At 37.8% G+C, this 21937-nt stretch overlaps 9 protein-coding genes across 9 annotated transcripts; 5 read left to right on the top strand and 4 right to left on the bottom strand.

The window, feature by feature from the left end:
• Positions 1 to 131: 131 nt before the first annotated feature.
• Positions 132 to 1856, top strand: C9374_014305 (uncharacterized protein; the record flags this gene model as incomplete). The annotated part of the gene is made up of 1 exon (XM_044690278.1): positions 132 to 1856. One exon carries the CDS (start codon positions 132 to 134, stop codon positions 1854 to 1856), a length of 1725 nt encoding a protein of 574 aa, XP_044541578.1.
• Positions 1857 to 2217: 361 nt separating this feature from the next.
• Positions 2218 to 3969, top strand: C9374_014304 (uncharacterized protein; the record flags this gene model as incomplete). The annotated part of the gene is made up of 1 exon (XM_044690277.1): positions 2218 to 3969. One exon carries the CDS (start codon positions 2218 to 2220, stop codon positions 3967 to 3969), a length of 1752 nt encoding a protein of 583 aa, XP_044541577.1.
• Positions 3970 to 4115: 146 nt separating this feature from the next.
• C9374_014303 (uncharacterized protein) lies at positions 4116 to 5450 on the top strand (the record flags this gene model as incomplete). The annotated part of the gene is made up of 1 exon (XM_044690276.1): positions 4116 to 5450. One exon carries the CDS (start codon positions 4116 to 4118, stop codon positions 5448 to 5450), a length of 1335 nt encoding a protein of 444 aa, XP_044541576.1.
• A 452-nt stretch (positions 5451 to 5902) lies between these two features.
• Positions 5903 to 8645, top strand: C9374_014302 (uncharacterized protein; the record flags this gene model as incomplete). The annotated part of the gene is made up of 8 exons (XM_044690275.1): positions 5903 to 6984; positions 7091 to 7108; positions 7159 to 7229; positions 7282 to 7589; positions 7662 to 7763; positions 7822 to 7999; positions 8067 to 8383; positions 8454 to 8645. The coding sequence occupies 8 exons, from the start codon at positions 5903 to 5905 to the stop codon at positions 8643 to 8645; spliced, it is 2268 nt and encodes a 755-aa protein (XP_044541575.1).
• Positions 8646 to 8665: 20 nt separating this feature from the next.
• C9374_014301 (uncharacterized protein) lies at positions 8666 to 10384 on the bottom strand (the record flags this gene model as incomplete). The annotated part of the gene is made up of 1 exon (XM_044690274.1): positions 8666 to 10384. The coding sequence occupies one exon, from the start codon at positions 10382 to 10384 to the stop codon at positions 8666 to 8668; it is 1719 nt and encodes a 572-aa protein (XP_044541574.1).
• Positions 10385 to 10545: 161 nt separating this feature from the next.
• On the bottom strand, positions 10546 to 15866 carry C9374_014300 (uncharacterized protein; the record flags this gene model as incomplete). The annotated part of the gene is made up of 4 exons (XM_044690273.1): positions 10546 to 11596; positions 11674 to 15033; positions 15199 to 15399; positions 15466 to 15866. The coding sequence occupies 4 exons, from the start codon at positions 15864 to 15866 to the stop codon at positions 10546 to 10548; spliced, it is 5013 nt and encodes a 1670-aa protein (XP_044541573.1).
• A 741-nt stretch (positions 15867 to 16607) lies between these two features.
• On the top strand, positions 16608 to 17814 carry C9374_014299 (uncharacterized protein; the record flags this gene model as incomplete). The annotated part of the gene is made up of 2 exons (XM_044690272.1): positions 16608 to 16666; positions 16905 to 17814. 2 exons carry the CDS (start codon positions 16608 to 16610, stop codon positions 17812 to 17814), a joined length of 969 nt encoding a protein of 322 aa, XP_044541572.1.
• A 727-nt stretch (positions 17815 to 18541) lies between these two features.
• Positions 18542 to 19487, bottom strand: C9374_014298 (uncharacterized protein; the record flags this gene model as incomplete). The annotated part of the gene is made up of 2 exons (XM_044690271.1): positions 18542 to 19187; positions 19234 to 19487. 2 exons carry the CDS (start codon positions 19485 to 19487, stop codon positions 18542 to 18544), a joined length of 900 nt encoding a protein of 299 aa, XP_044541571.1.
• A 206-nt stretch (positions 19488 to 19693) lies between these two features.
• C9374_014297 (uncharacterized protein) lies at positions 19694 to 21220 on the bottom strand (the record flags this gene model as incomplete). Its single annotated transcript, XM_044690268.1, has 1 exon — positions 19694 to 21220. One exon carries the CDS (start codon positions 21218 to 21220, stop codon positions 19694 to 19696), a length of 1527 nt encoding a protein of 508 aa, XP_044541570.1.
• Between the last annotated feature and the right edge of the window lie 717 nt (positions 21221 to 21937).

Genomic DNA, 21937 nt, shown 5'->3' with positions numbered 1-21937 from the left:
CTTGGAAAGAGCATATTTTTTCGTTGGGACTCAACGATATTCTTAAGGCGGATCTTAAAGACATAGAAGGACAAGTAACGAATGCCTTAGTTGAATATTTTGGAATACAACATGTATTAAAAGGATTTGTGATGAAACTGGAACCTGTGATCATTGCAGCTGTAAAAAGTCACCTGCATACCGTGTTTCTAAGAAAACAACAACAACGTCCTGTAAATGAAGAGTTACCTGATTCTTTGGTAATCAAGATGAGTATGGATGGAAGAAAATTTGACGGACTTCAGACGGTGGTTGTAACTCTTTCAGTTTTAAATCTTACAACATTTGGAACTCAAGAGCGAAGAAATGTTTTTCCTGTCGCAATGTATATTGGTAATGAACAGGAAATTATGGATTATTGTAAAAACTTTGCACAACAAGTCGAAAAGATTTCGAAAGATGGTATACAAATAACGAAAAAACAAGCAGACGCTTCGTTAAACAAAGAAAATTTCAACATGAAAGTGACTATAATATGGGTTAGCGATTTAAAATCTCTGTCTTACGTGAGCGATTTATTAGAAGGCAATATGTTTTGTTTGAGATGCGCATGCTTGAAATGTAATAGCTTAAATGGAACCTCCATGCCAAGGTTTTTAAATCACAAGTTTGGTATTGATTCATCCAAAATTTATATTTGCATTCTCCACGCAGAAGAACGTATTACGGAGCATTTGGTAAAATGGTCCCTTACAAAAGAAGAATATGAAAAATTAGTGCTTGAAAGAGTAAGAAAACTACCATGTTTTTCATCTTCCTTTACATTTCATTCGACCCAAGTTAAAAATACATCAGACGCAGAAGAAGATCCAGTATTAGAAAACGAGGACTATAAATTCATGTTGACTGGAGGAATGGTTGAAGTTATCTCACAGCATTACAAGACAATTTTTGAAAATGTTGTTACGGATGAAATGATGGAAATTTGGGATCAGTGGATTATTGTTCGTCAATGGCTTAAAATGACAAATGATGAGCGAGCAAAGAAAACAGAGGAAGAGCTTTTAGAATTTTATCAATTATTAACTAAATGGCATATCAACATTGTAGAACTACGATCAAGCGTTGGAGTGCTTCCGTATTACATACACATTATTGTGCATCATGTAAAAGAATTTTTCGATGAAATTGGTTCTCTGGTTCCTGTTTCCAATGAAGCAGTAGAAGGTTCTCATCAACATGACCATTTTATAACAGAAAGAGCAACAGCAAAAGGTAAAAAGAAATACTTTTTCGATGAATATGTGAAAGATAGTAATACTGTGTGGAACGAGATGAGTATTTATACAGAGCCAGACTTGTCTATTGATGAGTTTAACAATATATTTAAATATGAAAAACATATTCCAAGAAAAGAAGACAAAAGAGAATGGAATCAATTGTTCCAAATTTTCCAACTGATTGTGAAAAAACTTAGAGTATTATTTCTCTCTTTCAGGTCTGATGAAGATACTACATTTGAAAGAATAGAAGAAAGAAGTGGTGACAAGGTTAAGGAGAGATGGAATAGCTTCAATGATCTGAAAATCAAGGATCGAGTAATAATTGAAAGTGATCAATCAACTGCTACTAATTTACAGTCTTCTCGTTCAGAATTAGAGAAATCTAAGCTGGATCTTTATTTACAGACAAATGTTCAACAGGAAGAAATGTTTCAGGACGAAATGAGTGATTTTGAAGATGATGATGGAGATGAAGAGATGACAAATAATGAACAGCTATTCGATGAACTAAGTGATTATGAAGACGGTGATGAAGAGATGGAGTTTGGAGAGGAAACTAGTATTCCTGACGACATAGTGGATTTTATTTTTTGACCGTCTAATTTGAAAAGGTAGAGAGTTGAGAAAATTTGCTGTTGAGCTTTGGAAATTCGACGGTCAAAATAAAGAGCCGGTTTTAATGAACGTTCAAAATTTAAAAATAAAAAAATATTTTTAAAACCTTGGAAATTCCACTTCCAAATTCTGGAAGCGCATGAATTGGCAATTTCGGGTCCTAAATTGTTGTGCTTGAACACCCTGACGCACGGTACCCCGGTAGTATAGGGCCTGACAACAACCTCGAAAGATTGGTCAACAGGGGAATCGAACCCAAGACAGCACGTTGCCAATGCTGTTGGGTCATGGTTGTGCCCATTGAACTATCGGTGGCAACTGTTCAGTTCAGAACAAAAAAATGCACAGCAAGCAAGGCAACCAGTTGCTTGAAATTTCTCGCAAATCGTGCAAGCGCATTGAATTGTTACAACATGGCGGAACGGTCTTGCAAAATTCAGAGCAGGCGTGTAAACTATTTGAAGAAGATGATGATTATTTTGATGATGGTAATGGCTTGTTTGATGATGATGATCAGCAAGATCAATTGGCACCTCCGGCACCTCATCAACAACAACAACAATCAATCATCAGTTCCAATCAAGTTGCAAGCGAACCCTACACATATTGGTATCATAGTGTGCCATATCCTGAAGAATCACATGCCCTGACCATCCTGTACAAGAACCGATTGTTTGAAGTGAGAATTTCTATGCAAGATATTGCCGTTCATACTCTTTTGGACGCTTTAAATGTTGCGTTGATAGATCCTGAAAAGTATTCGGGTCCTACGGGAAGAACCATCGACGTTGACTCTGAAGATTATAAAGAGATTGCAAAATTGAAATGGCAAACCTATATGGAAAGTCGGTTTTCTTCGAGAAAACCAAAGCCGTTACCAGCCAGCAACAATAACAACGACGAAATGTACGACGATGAATTGTTAAATAGTATGATCACACCACATGTGATGAGCGAAAGAATTTCTTGCAATATGGCATCGTTCAATTCTACCAACTTGAGCTTGCAAGACACATATGTTTTATTCCAAGCTATATGCGTCGATGAACAAACTGGATTGGCTTACATGTTTGGAGGAGCCATTCATTCGTTTCCACGAAAAGTTTCCAAACTGTTTGTTGCCATCGATTTGGAAAGATTATGCATTATTGAAACAGCTGAAATTGATGATATTGTTCCTCTGGAAGGCCATAGCATGGTTAAGAGAGGTGACAAGCTCTATGTATTTGGAGGAAACACCACAGGTTCATTGTTCTTGAATGATTTGTTTGAGATTGATATTTCAGAATTTGAAGAGTATTGTTTAGAATTGAGACGCAGAGATGAGCAAGGGCTTGGTACCGATGATCTTGTCATGCCAACACCAAAGGCACGACAAATTACGGCTACCAATCACAATATTGTGACCAATCGAGCATATCATACTGCTGAATATTTGCCAAAGTATGACGTTATGGTCAGCTATGCTGGAAAAGTCAGAAAGGGTCCTGATGCCCCCATGCTGAATGAGATTTTAATTTATCACTTTAAGAGAAACGAATTTCAAATTATTCAATCTGAGAACATTCTGAATCCGTCTATCTCCACATCCACTTTACCACGTGCTCACGTATGTCATTCCACTCGTGTTTACGGCTATGAAAAACATTATTTTAATGCCAATTACAAATTTGCAAGTGGACTCGAAAATTGTTATCAAATGGGCGTTTATGGTGGTTGTAAGAGCACAGAATACGATGACGATGCGACTCACGATCCACACCTTTACATTTTCTCATTTATTCCACATGGACAACATAAGAACCCAACTGCATTGAATTCATCGTCAAGTTATCTCTTGGATGTATACATTACGAAAATTCTCATTGTGGAGCGAGTCAGCTCAACCTATACCAATGTGACATGGGTTCCACAATCATCCAGCTTTTACTTCTTGGGATCGTATTCGGCTCAATCTAGAAACAAGCTCTCGATCTTTACAATGAATTTTTCAGACACTGGAACCATAGAAAGGCAATTCCAACACAGACTTGTGCCCTTACTGAATGCCAAACATTTTACAGACATTTCTCTCGAGTTTAGTGCAAATTAAATAGAACATTTTTCTTCTCACAAATGTCATTGGATTGAGGCACGTGACCATGTCGCCTTATAGTCTATTAGCCCCGACGTGAGAATTTTGCCAAAACATTCATTCTCACATTAATTATTAATACAAAATCCAGTAGGAACAAAAAAATGAAACGAGGACGGAAAGTGATTTCAGCCGATGAAGAGCAGACGGAAGCGAAAACAAGGAGTTCACGTAAAAAGACCAAAGCATCAACAAAGGCTTCCAAAGAGGATGCAGCCATTGTAGACAATCCCAATAAACCCTCTCCTAATCATCATCCCTCAGCATCTTCAGTGTATGGCATATCGGAAGAAGAGTTGGAACGTATTTGCAAACTTGAGAATATCGGAGAGTATGAAGAGCGATTCCATCATCTCGATCAACAAATCTTGGAATTAGAGGCGGAACGCCAATCCATATTGAAAGTATTGAAAATACATCCATCCACCCGAGTGACCTATTCGACCATTAATCGATTCGAGAAGACAAAAGAAGGTTTGCAAAACACCAAGTTTCACAAATTGGCTGCCGATTGTTTGGGGTTGATTTTCAATTTCATGTTTCATCAAGAAGTGGTTGAATGGAGTGTCATTAAGAGTTTGACTGAACTTTCTACCAACATTAGGGATGCGATTCATCAATATAGTTCCTGTATTTTGGGCTTGTGTAAAATAACCAAACTAGCCAAGAATACAACACCTCCTCCGTTTCAAGCGTTGACTGGTGTTGAAATTGTTGCAAGTTCCATTTGTAATGCTGCAACAGACGCTTTATTGAAAACGAATCCCAATTTAACTCAACTAATCATTAGAGAAGACTTGGACAAGACCACACTGACTTCATTCTCAACTAGTATCCTTGACAAAATTGATACATTGATTTGTTATGGTAGTCATAGCAAGGCATCGAGCTTATCTTTGGATGAATTTGTCAATGTGAAAAAGTATTGTTACATTGCCTACAAGAAGATTCCCCATTCGCGGCCACCCAATGCTGTTCAAATCGTTTACGGTTATCCAATGTGTCAAGGTTCTCTGGATACTCTTTACAGCATTCCTGATTCCGTTGAAACATTAACTGTTTGCATACCAAACTGTCCACAAGCTGGAGGAAATGTCAACTATGATACGGCATCTTACTACATTGAACACAAAAAGAATTTAAAATCTTTTAGATATTTTGGATTCAGTTCAAAAACAAAACGACCAGACATTCAAGGATCACATTTATTTGAATCGAAACTTTGTACCTTAGAGAAGCTTAAGGAGGATGAAATTGCTTCAGTGTATAACCCAAAACTCTCCAAGGCAACCTGTGCCCATTCGTTTTTTTTCAATAGTGTTCCTGCTCAACTATTTCATAACTTACGCCATGAATTTGATTTCAATGCCTCAAAATTTGATGTGGCTGACCTTCCAAAAAAGTATCAGGAATTTGTGGCCACAAGAATTTGCAAGTAATTTTAGTGGGTTGTTCTGACACCTGCCAGCAGCGTGACAACAACAAAAAAATGAAAGCAAGTAACCAACTCACGCGACCCATGTTTCTTTTAAAACAATTACAATTTTAAAATTGACTGCACTGTTCAAGATGACAGGGAAAGTAAAATCTTCAATTTAACCAGATGATGTTTCTCTAATCGAAAATCTAATTTCAATTCTATTTTTCGAATTGAACCATACTCTTTTTTGAAAACATCGATTAATAATGAAACAGTACGATATCATATCATCACTTGAATAATTGGACTCAATAATTCGAACCGTCCCAATCCCGAACATCTTTTTCCAAAAGAGAACTCTACTCAAATCAAAATGTAGCTTCATAATTTGAGACCATAGATGGAAGCGCTAAGCACCTGTTTTGTAAAACTCCAAAAAAAATTCGTCTACGGTTTTTTTAGGTCACTCGAATGTACGCGTCATCTTCATTACGTCAAGAACATCGAGTCTATAACAACAACAACAACAACGAATGCCCGAGCAGAAAAGTAGAAGGCTCTCCACTCGAGCTCGGGTTGGATGGGAACAAGGACAGTTGTTTGAAAAAAGTAGAACGAGAAACCAATTTGCCTTCATCTCTCGGAATGGAAACCTCCAAGAACAGGTCAACTTTGAGTATCATCTCTAAAGAATCTATTAGTACAACAGACATGACCAACAATTGCACAGAAACGAACCAAGTGAGTGCATGTACCGCGCCAACACCATCTCCAAATGAAATTATTACATCATCGTCTTTGGAGAACAAACCAAAAGACAAAAAAACGGTGCTCCAACAACTGTCAGAAGGTTTTGATCCAAAAAACTTTATTACCGACCAAAAGCCGACGAGTCTAGTGGAGAATGTTCTCACGAAATTAATTATCAGCCCAAAACTGGTGACCATTGTCTTGATTGTTCAATATTCCTTTCTACTTTTACATACCTATCTCTCGCAAGGCACTACAACACTTTTCATCATGCTACTGACTTGCGTTGCTGCATTGCTTAGCAATTCCAAGTATATTGCAGCGTCGTTATGGGCAGCTGTCGATTCTGTTGTTGATGATGAAACATCTAATTATAGGGAACGAAATAGAATGTTGTTTAACATGGTACTTTTTTCAGTACGATATTTTTTACTTGAACCTGCGAATCGTATCATTTTAGTTCCTATTTATTTGATGGTCATAACTTCTGCCAATGCATTGAGGGGAACGTATGCTATTTGGGCTTTCCTCCCTCCCTACTACATTGCTGCGCATTATTTTACAAGTGCATGCTTCAATTGTGTACAGGTTATACTGAAACAAGGACTGTCACAACACTCTCTCTTGACAGTCTCTCAAAGTATATCTATAATGTTATGCATATTGTTGTACAGCTTTTATATTGTCACGATATCCATTAATTTGAAAAGTAAGGTTAAAACTTTAGAAAAAACTGGTGACCAATTAGAGAAAGCTCTTTCAGCAAAGCAAACTTTCTTAAGACATATTTCTCATGAATTTAGGTACGTAGTTGACGTATATTTGGAGAATGATTATTTATATAATAATATTTGAAAACATTTTTGAAATCATGTTTTACCGTTCATGAAAAATCTGGTGGACATACAGATCTCCGTGTTTAAGCAGGTAAGTTGTTTAAAGTAAATAATGTACGAATGCCTAACATACATGTAAAGCCTGGGAAGTGTCGAGTTGTTGCGGGAAACAGCACTCACACCCATTCAACAAGAGTTGGTAGATACAATTGGTAAGGAATTTATGTTAATACAGTTAGATTTACACATTTTCAAATGACACAGCCTCCGCTGACGGAATTTTATTGACTCTTATTGAGGATATTTTAACTCTTGTAAAGCTTGAGTATGAGCAAAAATCGGAAAAGAATGATTCCTCATCTATGGGATCATCGAATCCATTTAGAGACATCAAAACGTTTTCACTTGGACAGAGCACCAAAATATTGGAAAATATCATCAAAAGCTACGCGAAACATTTTCGTGTCAATTTTAAAGTTCAAATTGATGAACAAACAAAATCAACAGTCGTTCGAGGAAATCAACAACGAATTCATCAAATTATTACTAATTTGCTCACAAATGCTGTAAAAGTTAGTATCTCACAATTTCATTCACTTTTCATATGCTGACGTTGAACTATCTGAACTCATTTTCATAATAAGGCATCAAAGCCATATGACACAGTCGAGCTTACTTGTTGTCTTAGTGGACCACCGAAAACGAATAATGGGAACATGTTGCAACAAGACGTCACATTTCAAGTCGTAAGTATCTGATCCAATTATTTTGCTCCTTACATGTGGTTATTTCAAAACAAACAAGATGGATCATGGATGTGGCATTCCAAAAGAAAAGCAACGAATAATATTTGAGCCATTCTCTCAATTGCACAATGTCAATGAAAGTGTTTATCCTGGTTCTGGACTTGGACTGAGCATTGTGTTACACCATGTTCGATCCATGGGTGGAACCATTTTATTGAACTCAGAGATTGGAAAAGGTAAGTGAATAGAGGTTGGAGAACAGTATTTCCTTGTAATGTAATCCTTCTAATTCCCTGATCGTAGGTTCTACATTTACGATCACTCTTCCTCTCGAAGTTGTCACAGCGGAGAACACTGACGAGGCTCAAGTAGACACTCTAATTCAAAGGCAGCTCTCCATTCAAGAGGAATATTTACGACACATTTCCCAATCGGAACAGCATGATCGTCCTATCACACCAAACGCTCATATTATCATTGCTGACGACAATTCTATCAATCGAAAAATCATATCTAAATTAATTGAAAGTATAGGTTATGCAGTCGATTGTGTCAATGATGGACAACAATTAATTGAGAATTTTAATAAGGATCGTCACAATATTGTGATTACTGACTTGGTAAGCTATTGTGTTGGATTATTGATTTTTAGTAACTGCTTCATCATGTTGACTATCATAATGTTATTAGAACATGCCCAAATTGAATGGATATGAGGCTGCTAAGATTTTGAAAAGTAGAAGTCGTAACGTGAAAATTTTTGCATTAACCGCTGATGTTTTAGCGGAGCTACCGTCCACTATTTTCGATGCAGTGCTTTTCAAACCCTGTCAAAAAGCAACTCTTAAAGAGCTACTAGAAAAGTTTTATCCACATGATTAGCCTACAGTATTTTCGTCTATTTATTCCAAATGCGCTTGCAAGACACGGTGGTTTTCATAGTCTGCTACAACAAGAGTTGATTCATGCACTGATATTCCTAATGGTTTGGCTGGATGAAGCATGTACGTGCTGTATGATCCAACGGATTCAATAACATGTTTGCATTCAGAGTCCAAAATAACAATTCTCAAATTATTCGAATCACAAATGTAAGCGTTTCCACTCGTATGGTCTACCGAAACACACAAAGGTTGCTTGAATCCATGATCTGTCGTTCTCACCAAGGAACCATCTTTTTGAAAGACATACACACACGAATTTCTATTGTCACACACAACCAAGTATCCATGCTGGGAAATGTCAATCGAAAAGGGTGAAAACGAAGGGCCTAATGAAAAATCGTTCAAAAACGCTCCATCAGAAGACAAACATTGCACTCGATGGTTTCTACTATCACATACATATATCTTATTGCTGTCACTTTCATCCACAACAATTCCAAGAGGAAAATGGAACTGAGACTTGCCGCTACCTTCTCCTCCAGCTTTCCATATTAGCTTTTTTGTCTCCAAGTTGTACTTATAAACAAAATTATTTTGGCAGGACACCACAATAGAATTATCAAATGAACTCACGGCGACGCAATGGGGGGTGGAAGGAGTCGAAATGCTGAACTGAAAATCGTGAGAGTGCATGTTAAAAAATTGGATTCGAGAGTTATTCGAATCTGAGATTATAATTAATTGATGGGTTGGATGAATCTTTACATCGTATGGGCCATTTAGTTGATTGTTATGTTTTCCTGCAACTCTCGTGGTTCCAATGTGGCTAGAATATTGCAAAATTTTCTTAAAATCCTCTTGTGAAGTTGTGGTGTTAGTGGCGTTGTTTGGCTCATTGGGATGACTTTCCAGTTGCCCCTTATCCGATGTTGATTCTGCAGCGCTGACAAATGAGGAAAGGTTCGTGCTGCTTTTACCTCTTAATACTCTTCGTTTCGTTTCGATCTTCTCTGTGTTGTCGATACGTTGATGGTCAGTATTTGATTGCAAGGTAGGAGCAGATTGATTTTCCAAAAATGCAGAATTATTTGAAGTTTTAGATAGATGAGATCGGTGGTTGTTTTGAGTTCGTCTGTCAAGATTTTTTGATTCCGAGTCCTTTGGTTGCATTTTATGCTCTTCTCTGCGAGAGACTTGGTTCATCTTGCTTGGTGATTGAAAAACTCGAGATGGAACATTGGAATATTTTGATTTTTCTTCCTTTTTGCTATTTATCAAATCGTTGCTCGCCGCAACGGATTTGAGATGAAGTTCCTCCAACAATTTAAGGCGCTCCAACGCTAGTCTTCTTTCCTTATTTTGAACATCGGCTCCTCCGTTAATCTTTCCAATAAGCTGCATCGAGGTAAGGAAATACCTGGACGACAACCTTTGGTTCCGAATGTTGAGTCTTGATTTTTCCTTAATTTCCTCCCTTACTTCACTCCCAGTCTCGTATGCCGTACATGTAATGGGCCCTTCTTTCATTGGAGTGTTTCTCCTTCTGCTATGGGAGCTTTGAGGACGAGTTTTTTGAGTGATGCTTCCCAGAGGATATGCTTTTGGTACATCATCCGTTTGGACTGTTCTCTTTCCGATGCATGAGGCACTAGCTGGTCGTTGTTTTTTCATTCCCTCTGAGGGTTTTGCTGGGGTTGCACGATGAAGAACGGAATTTTGATGTTGCGAACGTTTCATTCTCCCTGGAATGATGATGAACAAGAGAGCGGCTTCGGAATTTTTTTTTTTTGATTGCCTTTACATCGCTGAAGCAACTTTTCTCAATCCGATGCGAGAATAAGGTATTTAATTGTTAAACAATAATCAGTTTCACTTTTTATTCATGTCATTAGGTGTATTTATTGATCTTCCTCTTCCTGAGTACTCTTCTGTGGATTTTTAGTACTGCTGCTAGTGTTCAATGGGTTACTTGAATTTGTGCTTCCTCCTGCAAAGACCTTTTCCAAATTCCACTTGTACAACAATGGAATTTCCATTCTCGAAGAATTTCCAGTAGCAAACATATTCCAATGACTATGACTATTGGATGATGTTCCAACACCATTGCCAGAGCCACTCAAGAATCCATTCAAATATTTACAAATCGTTCCAAATTGTTTTCGTTTCATGTAGAGAGCTTCTCCACCAAGCATTCGATATAATCTCTTGGAAGATCCCTTGTTGCGACTCGAATCTACCATGGAACGGCACTTTTCAATGAGATGCTTTCGAAGTTGAGTATGGAGTTTTAAAAACTCTCGTTTTCTCTGTGTCATGATTTTGTCTGTCTTTTTGAGTCTTGTTTGAACTTCTCCTTTCAAGACATCCAAAAAGAGTTTAACATGTTGCAAGAATTCTTCTAGGAGTGATGTTTCTTTCGAGATTCCAGTGGAGCTCGACTCTGTTGCAGTATTGGATTTTTGTTTGGAACGAGAGTTGCTGCCAGAGGCTCCTCTTCGATCCGTCTGATGATTGCTACTACTGCTGGTACTTGTCGAAGATGTGTAGAAACATTTCAGAACGGCCTGTATGAGTCGTTCAAATCTTTCAAACGAGCAGTCACGAAGAGCTAATTCCTGTATAATGTCATGACACAATGCAAACAATGAAATGTCTTTGAGAGTCAACACATCGAGGACACCTTGATCGCAAAATATCCATTCCTTGTTCTCGGACGAGGATCCTTTGTGGTTGTTACTGGTCGTACTTGGGTTGGTAGATCTTCTTGTAGAATGTAATAGATTGACTTTGGCTTCAATATTCATGGACATGATGATTCCAAAAGCTAAGGCAAAGGTTTTGCTATTGACAGAGAATTTGTGATAGGACTCTAAAATGTCAGGAGTGAACTCAATTTCTTCCTTATTGGAATTGGTAGATGATGATGAAGGATTTGTGAGAAGTGAAACTCTATGTTAAATTTTTCATAAATTGGAACAGGATGAACAACGATTGTGAAAATGACTTGTCAACCATAAACAACATACCTGTAAATTCTATTGAATGCCTTCACTGGTAAAATGGAATATTGACACGATCCCAACAAAATCCTTCTTGGCATTCTAGATTTGGAAATTTCAAAACATTCCTTTCGATGCACCTGAATCACGTTGGAAGGATTTTCTTCCTGTTTCTTTCTCAAATACTTTTCAACCTTTTCATGGAAAAGCTTCTTACTTGGTTTCTCAAATGGATAAATGATGGACAGACTTTTTGGTTCAATCATTTGAACTGGAGGACGACATTTGTTCAAAACTTGATGTCTCAAATAATCATTCGGTGTGGTGCAATTGGAAAAGGGATTCGAATGAGTGGAGGATGATGAAGAATTACTTGGAGAGCTTGAAATGTACAAAATTCCACCATCAAAAAATAAAGTTGGAGCTTGTGAGTCGTTAAATTCATCATCATCGTCATGTGTGAGTAAACGGTCCTTCTCAAATTCTTGTTGTTTCTGTAAGAGTTGTCCGATGAGTGAATTGAATTGTGAATTGGTAGAGTCATGTTGAGGGGCTTTGAAGAGAGTCACGAGAAATAAATTATCTTTGAAGAGAGTCAATAATTGATGATTTTCAAGGGTAGTGCTGTTGCTGATGGAACCACCACCTACTTTCGGATGATGATGAGAACCATCTCCCGAACTTGCATTGTTATTGGGTTCATCCATATCCCAAACAATTAATTCCAAATTCAATTCTCTCAGTAATCGTTTGTAAAAGACATAGGACTTGTTCTGAAGTTTTTCACTGCTCGTGAGTAGGACTGCATAGCGTTCATAAAGTGGCTTGGACGTCGATGATGAAACAAATAATTCCTGATGATGATGATGCAATCGGTTATGATGAGCCCTACGTTTGCCCAATGAGGACGCATTCAAGAACGAACCTTTGGCAACGACTTGTTGTACGGTTTTCGGAATACATTTGAAAGTATTGACTCGTCGTTCTAAAAGACAATCTTTGTAATAGATGGAAATGATGATGGAGCCTTGGCAAAAACCCAATAATTCGTCCAACGGAAGAGATGATGATCCACTACTACTACTACCTTCACCAGACGTCTGGTGTTCTTGTGGCGATCTTTTTTTGCTTCTCTTCATCAGGATCTTGTGCAAATCGAAGAGTTTCAATTGATAGACCCATGAGGATTCCGAGTAAGGCTGTAAAATCTCCAAGTGCTGAGAGAAGACTTCATTCCGTTCTTTCTGTTGCTGGTAGATGGAAAACAAGTCATCGTCATGACCCTTTTTTGCATGACCTTCCGTCGTCATTGTGTTGACCATTTGGGATTCTTCTTCGAGATGAGTCGTTGAGGTCATGACTACGGACTCAATGACTGATAATTGATCATTGAAGAGGAGCGATCGATCATTCTTGCCAGCTCCTCTTGCATTATTCGGCATTCGAGAGGAAGATGAGAGAACAGAACGAACTGGCTGACAATTACCGCCTGTAGTGTTGGTTTTGGAGACATCTTCGAGAGTGGGAGGTAAACTCAACGAAGAGACCTTCTCAACCACAAAGAAGTAACTCTTATCAGGTAATTGTGACGACCCAGATGATGAAGGTGCTGAACTTTCTGGTTGTTGCTGTGGTGTGGAGGAAGAAGGGTCTTGTCGAGACAGTTGTGAACTGTCTCTTCGTTCATGACGCACATCTTGGTGTTGAGGTGTTTGACGAGAACTAGTCACGGCAGCTGGCTCGCCTGCTTCTTCATCCATCCGAATTTGAATTCGAATCTGAACTTGATTGTGAATACCAACAGAGGAAGTATTTCTCAGTTTCACTTCAATCATCGCACCAGAACCTTTTTCAGTTGGTTGTGAACGAGAATGAGTACCAATGGCTAGTGTTTTTGGAGTTGAAATCTCGCTCACCACAATTGGGTATTGAATGGGAATATTGGCAATGACTCGTTGCAAGGAGTATGCATTTGAAGTTGCATTCTGCCAATTCAATGATTGAGTGGGAATGTGTGAAATTTCACTACTAATCATACATTCTTGGTGGATAGAAGTGAGTTTCGGTGACGTAATTCCTTCTGAAATCATTGATTCGTGAGTTGATTCTTTATCAATCCGACGAATGCGAGCAATGAAAGGAGTCGAAACGGAAAATGTCTCTCCATATCTGAGTGACGGAATTTTCACATAGTCATTCGACGAGGAAATGGAAAAGCGATTGCTGCTGTCAGAATGATCTTCGCTCATGGTCGAAGTACTATTTCTTGCCTTATTTCTTAGTAAGGGAGTGAGGGAGATCTTATCAAACCCTAAGGACTCAAAAAGTGCATTTCCTTTGAAGGTGAACAAACAATTTTCCGGTGTGGATAACCCTCCCAAGTTTTTGACCTCAATTTCTGAGATGACAATTTCCGATCCAGGTTCTGCAAATTCATCGAGGTCTACCAAATCATATTCAATGTTATGGGCAAGGGCTTTTGAAGTTTGTATCACTTCTTCCGCGCTACTGGTTACAGGTTGTTGAGAAGTAGTGCTCTCAACATCACTTTTCCCAACCTGGCGTTCAATGAACTCATCGTCATCGTCCTCAATAATGAGATTACCAAATACTTTTTGCCTTCTTCCATGCGTTTGTGGTGTATTAGAAACAGGAGGTTGCTGCTGCTCTTGAGTTGGTGGAGGTGGTTGTAATTCTTGGCGTTGCTTGCTCTGTTGCAAACCACTAGTACGCTTTGGAATTCTTCTTTGAATTCTAAAATTGGTTAATTCCAATGCGAACATGGAAACTGACTGTTCCACAATTATGTCTGGATCCTGATCAGAGACAACCACAAACTTCACAGATCCATCTCTTCCTTTTCGACCATCGAGTCCTCGAACTACATTTCCAGTCATGGAATTTGCTCCAACCATTCCCTGATCGATGAACGAGTCATGCGAGTCACGAATTTTAGCAGCTTCTTTGGTTGGATTGTAGAAACTCAATTGAGAGAACGTCAAGACTTCACTCGAAGTGACCGAAGTGGACAATGGCACTTCAGCAGGAAACTGGAACGAGTCTCTTAGAGGCATGCCTCTCTTACTTTCGAATTGAGTAGTTCCTGCTTCTCCTCCTTCCCCTCCACTGCAATTTACCTCAATGTTAAACAAGACATGTTTCAACCGTTGAGCAGTCACAATGGTGATATTACCTCCATCTCCACCGTCGAAACCGTTCAGCTGTGACAATGAGGTGGAAGCGTTGGACGAGGAAGCGAACGAGGTCGAAGAAAAATGCTCGTTGAACAGATTTGAAGTCGGTGAAATGTCTCCAAACAGGTAAGGAGCAGAGAATTTGGATTTTGAACCGAGTGAGTTTGGATTGAGATTTGGAGCTTTTCCTCCTCTGTATTATTGTTCATTTTTGGAAAATGTAAGTTTTAGAAAAAAAATTAGAGAATAGAGTAATTTGGACATTGTGTCAAAAATGTTCGGACAGTTGACAAACAGACGTTTCGATCATGAACAGACAGTTATCGTTAAATAATCCACGTAATGGACAACAACTTACCTTCCACCCTTTGCATACACTTGAATATGAAAGGGTTTTTCTTGATACTCTGGTATGGTATGAACACTTTCAGCAACAGAGCCATTCAATGAGCCGTTTGAAACTGGCTGTGATTTATACACTTTTATGAGTAATTGATTCTTTGATCCATTCTCTTCATCTTCTTCTATGACTACTAAAACATCTTGTCCATTGAAGCCACTATGTGAGAATTCCCAATTACGAAAATCTGCAATCAATCATAGAGAAATGAATACAAATACTTACGTTTCGTGTAGACCTTCAGATCCAGAAGCATCAATGAGTATCTTTCTTTCAGAATCCAGCTGTATTGCATTGTTGTTAGAAGAATACATGTATCTTTCCGATTCATAAAACGCGCTCATGGTCGATACAGCCGAAGTAGGAGTTTCCAAACGATTCAATACGGCTGCAGATGAATCCATTCCTAAATTCGAAGAATTGTTTCTTAGTAACTGTTTTTGCTTGAGATTGGAGGATCTTGCAACAGAGAGTGCACTCGCTCCCTCACTCTTTGTCATGGAACCATTGTTGTTACTATTAAGAGTTCGTTTTGGATGAAGATCGAGTTTTAATCTCTCCAATAACAAGTGCTTGCCCGAGTGAAGAGGTGGTTGAGGATGCTGTTGCTGAGAAGTGGGAAGCATGGATTTTGTGTACTTGGTTTCGGCACAACGAAAAGCCGAAGAGCTGTTGAAAAGGATGCTGTTGCGTTTTGCAAGCAAAGATCAAAATCAGAGGTTGAGCTGGAAACACAACTATTTTTCTTGTTGTGAACTGTGTTCAATGTTATTATTAATATGAAGTGAAATTGGGCCATCCATACGGGTTCTTTGTACCGATTTGGAAAGTGTAAAATGGATTTACTTTTTTTTTGGAAAAGTCATTCGAAAGGATTTGACATGATTTGAGGGAATGGAAAAAAAAGGTGTTGGCAAAGCTTGATGTTACTATACCAAGTTCTATCTTCATAAAATGTTTGAAAAAACAACAAATTAAGGAAAAACGTTGCCAAAAATTCTACTCCCCCAAGTGGGCTCGAACCACTGACCTGCAGATTAACAGTCTGACGCTCTACCGACTGAGCTATGGGGGAATTGATAAGCAAAGTACAATAATCCCAATTCCAGCATTCTTCATCAAATTTGGAAAATTTCTTCCGTGTTCCGTACAAAGAAGGACGAAATTCGCTCGGCTTGATTCTTCTTTTAACAGAATGTCATATTACAGCTTTTGACGGTTTTGTTAAGCTTGTTAATGGTAAATTTAACGTGTCAGCTGCCGTAAGAGCCATTAAATGTTTCCAACAACGATGATCTTCCAAAAGAAACTTTTGGGTTTCCAATTCATTCACGTTAAGCGCTGCTTCACCAGAAACAGGAGTCGCCATGGAAGTACCACTCATGACTGCCAAACCACAAGTACTTCTAAAATCTGCACTTGAAGTGTAAGATCCAGGAGCAACCACCTTTACCAGGAGTGTAGTTAAAAAAACGTTCGATTGAATCAAAAAAAAAGCCCGCCAAGAATTTTGCATTCAAAAAAAAATCATCATGGCTAAAGCAAGCAAGGTGGGAAGAGCTCTCCTCTCCGCCGCAAAACAGCTTCCGTCCAGTCACACCGCTACATTCGAGACTCCAGGAGTGTGGAAGTCATCAAAATTTGGTATCAACGACGATGTAAAGAAACAATTCATCCTATTATCAATTACCTTTCAAACAATTGACACATTTTCGAGCTGTGAATGTACGAGATTTGGCATCGAGTGACATTATTTCCACCAATTTAGAATTTCTAGACCTTTCAAGTAATAAGGACTTTACGGGTACCATTGATTGTCATTCTCTCAAATATTTAAATATTTCAGGAACAGCCCTCTCTGATGTTGACAAGACCAAAATTGTAATGAAGAATTCCTCTCTGGAAGAGTTGAATTTATCCATGATGGACTCTAGTGAAGCAATTGGAAATGCATGGACTTTGGGAATGTTAAAACGTTTGGATTTATCGTATAATCGTAGCGTCCATGATGAAAGATTATCAGAAATTTTACAATTCATGCCCATGTTGGAATATTTAAATTTGAAAATGTGTAAGAATATTCATCAACTGCCACTCAAGAAGAAATGCAATCTCAAAATATTATTGTTGAGTGGAACTCAAATGAATGATCAAGCGTTAGTGGAAGCAACCATGTGGACACCAGAGTTACAACGGTTGGATGTCGATTGTTGTGGAATGTTGGAGAATCCAGAATTGTCTCATCTTTCGAAATTATCATCTCTGGATGTGAGCGAAAACACGTCCTTTACTCTCACGACCATTCTGAAATTGGCCAAACAAATTCCATCATTACGAAATTTTTATGTTCGATGGATTTCAAATTTGATTACCAATCACACCAGTTCGAAAGAATTAATGGATGCATTTAGAAATTTATTATTATTGGATTTGACTGGAAGTGTTACCAGTACCTGTACAGCTCTTATTCAATTGATGCATGAGTTTAAGGATTTGACCATTGTTTCCAAAACACCAGTTTTTAGATGTGATAGTGTACCAAATCCTTTTACTGTTTTTGGAACAAAGCTATAATGCAAGAATTGAGATGATTGTTGATGCAGAATCAAATATGTTGTTGTTTGTTCAAAGTATGTTCTCACATCCTTCTCATCGATTTCACTTTCCTTGGTAAGGTAATCCAGTAATTGAGAAGGAAAATGTCTTTTCTTTGGATCCTTCTTCAACAAATTGTTCACAACGTTATAAAAAGGAAGATGATTCTCTAGTTTTGATTTCAATTGTTGTAAATAGTTCTGAGATTCATGATCCACATCAAGGCATTGAAGAATTACAATTCCGAGTGAATATAAATCGCTTTTTGGAGATACTAGATGGTTTTCCTTTCTCTCTGGTGCTTGATAACCAGGAGAATAGGATTGAGACGTCAAAGTCTTACCATTAAACTTGCATTGTCCTCCTGATGTAAAATAATCATTATTGAAGGTAAATTGCTTGGATATTTCAAAATCAATAAGAAAGTAATGACCGTCATGTATCACAATATTTCCTTGTTTCACATCGTTATGAATCAATCCATTGCTTTCCAGTATCGAGATTTGGCATAAAATATGGCAAGTCATTGTTATCAGTTCTTCAATCGATAAGTTGAAGGGTAAAGGGGTGCCTTTCAAGCTAAGTATATAATGGTCTTCTGAGCTAATTGAAAAGTATAATGTTCTCATTTCTTGGCTTGCAATATCTGTGTTGTACTTTTCTGTTCTTTTGAGAATGATTTCCAATTCCTCGTTTGGGCCCAATTTTAAGTTACCCATTTTATAACAAGTTTGTTCTTATTATCTGAAATTGTTTTGCCTATACTAATATTATAGCAATTACGTCCAATACGAACTTCGAGGTTCTTCTTAAAAGATTTCTCAGCAGACCCTATTGTACTGTTAGAAGTGACACTTTTGGTTCTCAAATATGCAGCCATTTCTTGATGATGAAGATTCTTCATGGCTGTCAAAATGAGAGCAATTAATTGAATCCTGTGTGTGATTTGGTTGTGGTAAAATGTACCTAAATATCTTATTGAATAATCAAGCTTACAGTTTCGTCTCCTAGTCGTTGCAATATCTGTTGATACTGCATACACATTTGCTTTTTCTTTGTCGGTGGTTATTCCAATGGTGGCAATATCTTTATACCACGGTTCTTGAATATCGCTAAGCAATTCACGCATACAAAAGGAGTGAGAAATTCGGCACATCAAAGCCAATTTGGGTAAATCTGGGTGTTCTAAATGATGTTTACAAGGTGTTACTTTGTCTTCTCGTAACATAGAAATGTAATAACGTTTTCCAGGTTTATGAAAGGCCACATCATCTGGTTTTAGAGTTCCAATAATATTTCTCATAAACTTCAGAGATTCGGGTAGCATTGTGTACTCTCCAATACTGACCTTCCTTTTACCAATCATTTAGACATATAGTGTTCAAAATTTCAACTTACATGTTTCTGTAACAATTATCAAAAAGTGCACAAAATTCAAAAAGAGGCTGGCAATAGGATGCACTACAAGCCATCTCTGAAGGGCTGTTACAGAATTGGGATGTACACTCTTCTGGTGATAACGTTCTAAAAAGTATGTTGGACAATAGTTCTATCTTTTTGGTTACTCCCAACAAATCAGACAAGTCTTCCAAGGCCTTCTTTTTTTCAGTTTTTTTGGTGTTCTTGTCTGCAAGAATAGTTAGATGATCCATACAGAACTTAACTAAATTTGATTCTTGAATTCAAAAATAGGGCATTCCAGCAAAGCATTTTCTTTCTCCCATTGATCTTGGCGATATAGTTTCTGTGTCATAAATTCCACATGAATATTTCAATTCTCTATTCAAAACTTGTTCGAGTCTGAAAGTCTATGAATGATGTTGTATTGCAAGTGGTAATGCCGAACTTGGTATTACTGTTAGTGATTTCGAATTGTTCCCAAATAAACTCCATAATAAAGGTATTCCATTCTTTCATGATATAATTGCTCATTATACTCTGAAACAAATCCAGATCTTTTGATTTCTTCTCGAAGTTTCACCATAAATTCATGATCATCTGTAATTTCTTTGGGTGTGTATTGAAGAAGTGTGTTACGCCCAAACTTTGCTGCCTTCAACAAGAATGATTTGTCACATAATAATTTCGTTGAAACATTCCGAAAACAAGATAAATCTTGTTTGATGGCTTCGTACCAAATTTCTTCGTCGTTTTTCAATTCATCGTCGGCATTCCCCATGGCTACACAACTTTGTTTTACAGCTGTCAAAACCACTTGTCTGTCTTTCTTCATCTCATTGGAAGAATAACGCAATGAATATCCATCTTGTGCTACTGCACTCAAGACCACTTCCCGATCGTTCTTCAACTCTTCTGACGCATATTCAAGAGCATGTCCCTGTTGATTTACAGCAGCCAACACTACTTGTTTGTCTCCCTTCAAATCTGAAGACACAAATGCCAACGCCCAACCATCTTGTTGAACAGCAAGTAAAGCAATTTCTTTGTCGTTCTTCAAGTCATTAGATGCATATTTCAACGAACGACCATCACTTCTAACTGCACTCAAAACAATTTCTCGATCACATTTGAGTTCATTCGACACAAATTCAAGTAAAAATCCAAATTCTTGAATGATCTTCATCATGATTTCTTTCGATGAATAATCAAAAGAGAATGAGGTTTCAAACTCTTCTGGAAATATCAATTTGAGAGCTTGAAGCATGAAATCACGATTTTGAAGTAAATCTTTGGGTACATATTGAAGTGCCTTCTTGTTTTGTTTGATTGCTTCTAATGCAATGGTTTCATACCAATTTGAATTTCTTGAGCTGTCGAAGATAACATATCGCAATACAGTTCCATTTTGTTTGACAGCAGTGAGCACAACTTCTTGGTCATTGCGAAATTTAAAAGCCCACAAAAGAGCCATTCCATTCTGTCTCACAACTTCCAACACAAATTCCTTGCAATATCGAAGTGCTATTGAAGCATGTCCAAATGATACACCGGTTTCCTTTGTGGCAGCCAATACCACTTCTTTATCGTTGCGAATATCGTCATCTGAATATTGTAACTCTAACCCTTTTTGTTGAACCACTTTCAATACAAAATCTCGATCTTTTTTTAATTGTGTAGATGCAAATTTCAATCCATATCCATACTTTTTGATGTGATTCCACACAAATTCAGGATCATTCATAAACTCAACAGGAAAGAAATGTTGATATTTCAATTCCCGATTTAAAAGCCATTTCGTTTTTCCCAATAGTTGCAATAAGAATTTCTTTTTCAGCAGAAGCATTTCCAATCCCTGAGTTTCATCAGCTTTATTGCAATTTGAACTCAAAAAATCGATCAAGATGATGGTCTTGCGTTTCGTTGGAACGTTTTGTTTGTTGTTCCGTGGTTGATGGCCTGTTTCTCTCTCAATTCGGTTCGACATTTTTTTTAATGGATTTTAATTTTCATATTTCAAGGTCTTGAATTTGCTTTTGGCTTACTGTTTGATATCACCACAGCGTACGGTTGTCTTGTCAACAATAATATTAACAGATCGGTTGCGTGTTGCCCAACAAGGCGATCTTGAATTTTTTCCAAATTTATTAAAAAATGTCCTTGTTCTTGCAAGTCCTTACGGTGATTCCGATTGTAGTCATGTTCACCACTTTGGATGCCAAGCAAGCACGGTTCTACGCTCAAACCTTTCAAATTATCACCAAGCAGTGGATGGGAGTATTAAAAGCAAATCATCATGATGAATGGTTTGAGAAATTTCAATCCCGAACGAAAAAGTCTCTCAATCATCATGATGATGAGGCTACAAGGACCACACAAACCAACAACGTGGAAATTGAAGAGATGGAAAGAAATTTTAATTACATTGTGGATGGATCCATGATTGGGATGAAACAATAGAAACTCTTTGGGAAATGGGATGTTTTTTGAAGCTCGGGCTTTGAACACCCTTTTGGTGTTGTCAAATGCCGAAATTGAACATGGATTTCACAACGAGAGAGAGATTGTTTACCACCTCCGAAATTGATGACAACTTTCAAATGATGAAAATTACAACTTGTGATTACTCTTCAGGACACAAAGATTGGCAGTTTCAGTACAACGACATAATTGTACATCTTCAACTCTTGAAATTCTAACTCAC

The sequence above is a fragment of the Naegleria lovaniensis genome (genome assembly GCF_003324165.1).
Source record: "Naegleria lovaniensis strain ATCC 30569 chromosome Unknown tig085, whole genome shotgun sequence".
NCBI lineage: Eukaryota > Heterolobosea > Eutetramitea > Acrasida > Naegleriidae > Naegleria > Naegleria lovaniensis.
The sequence above is the reverse complement of the archived record's forward strand: the minus strand, read 5'-3'. Positions and strand labels throughout refer to the sequence as shown.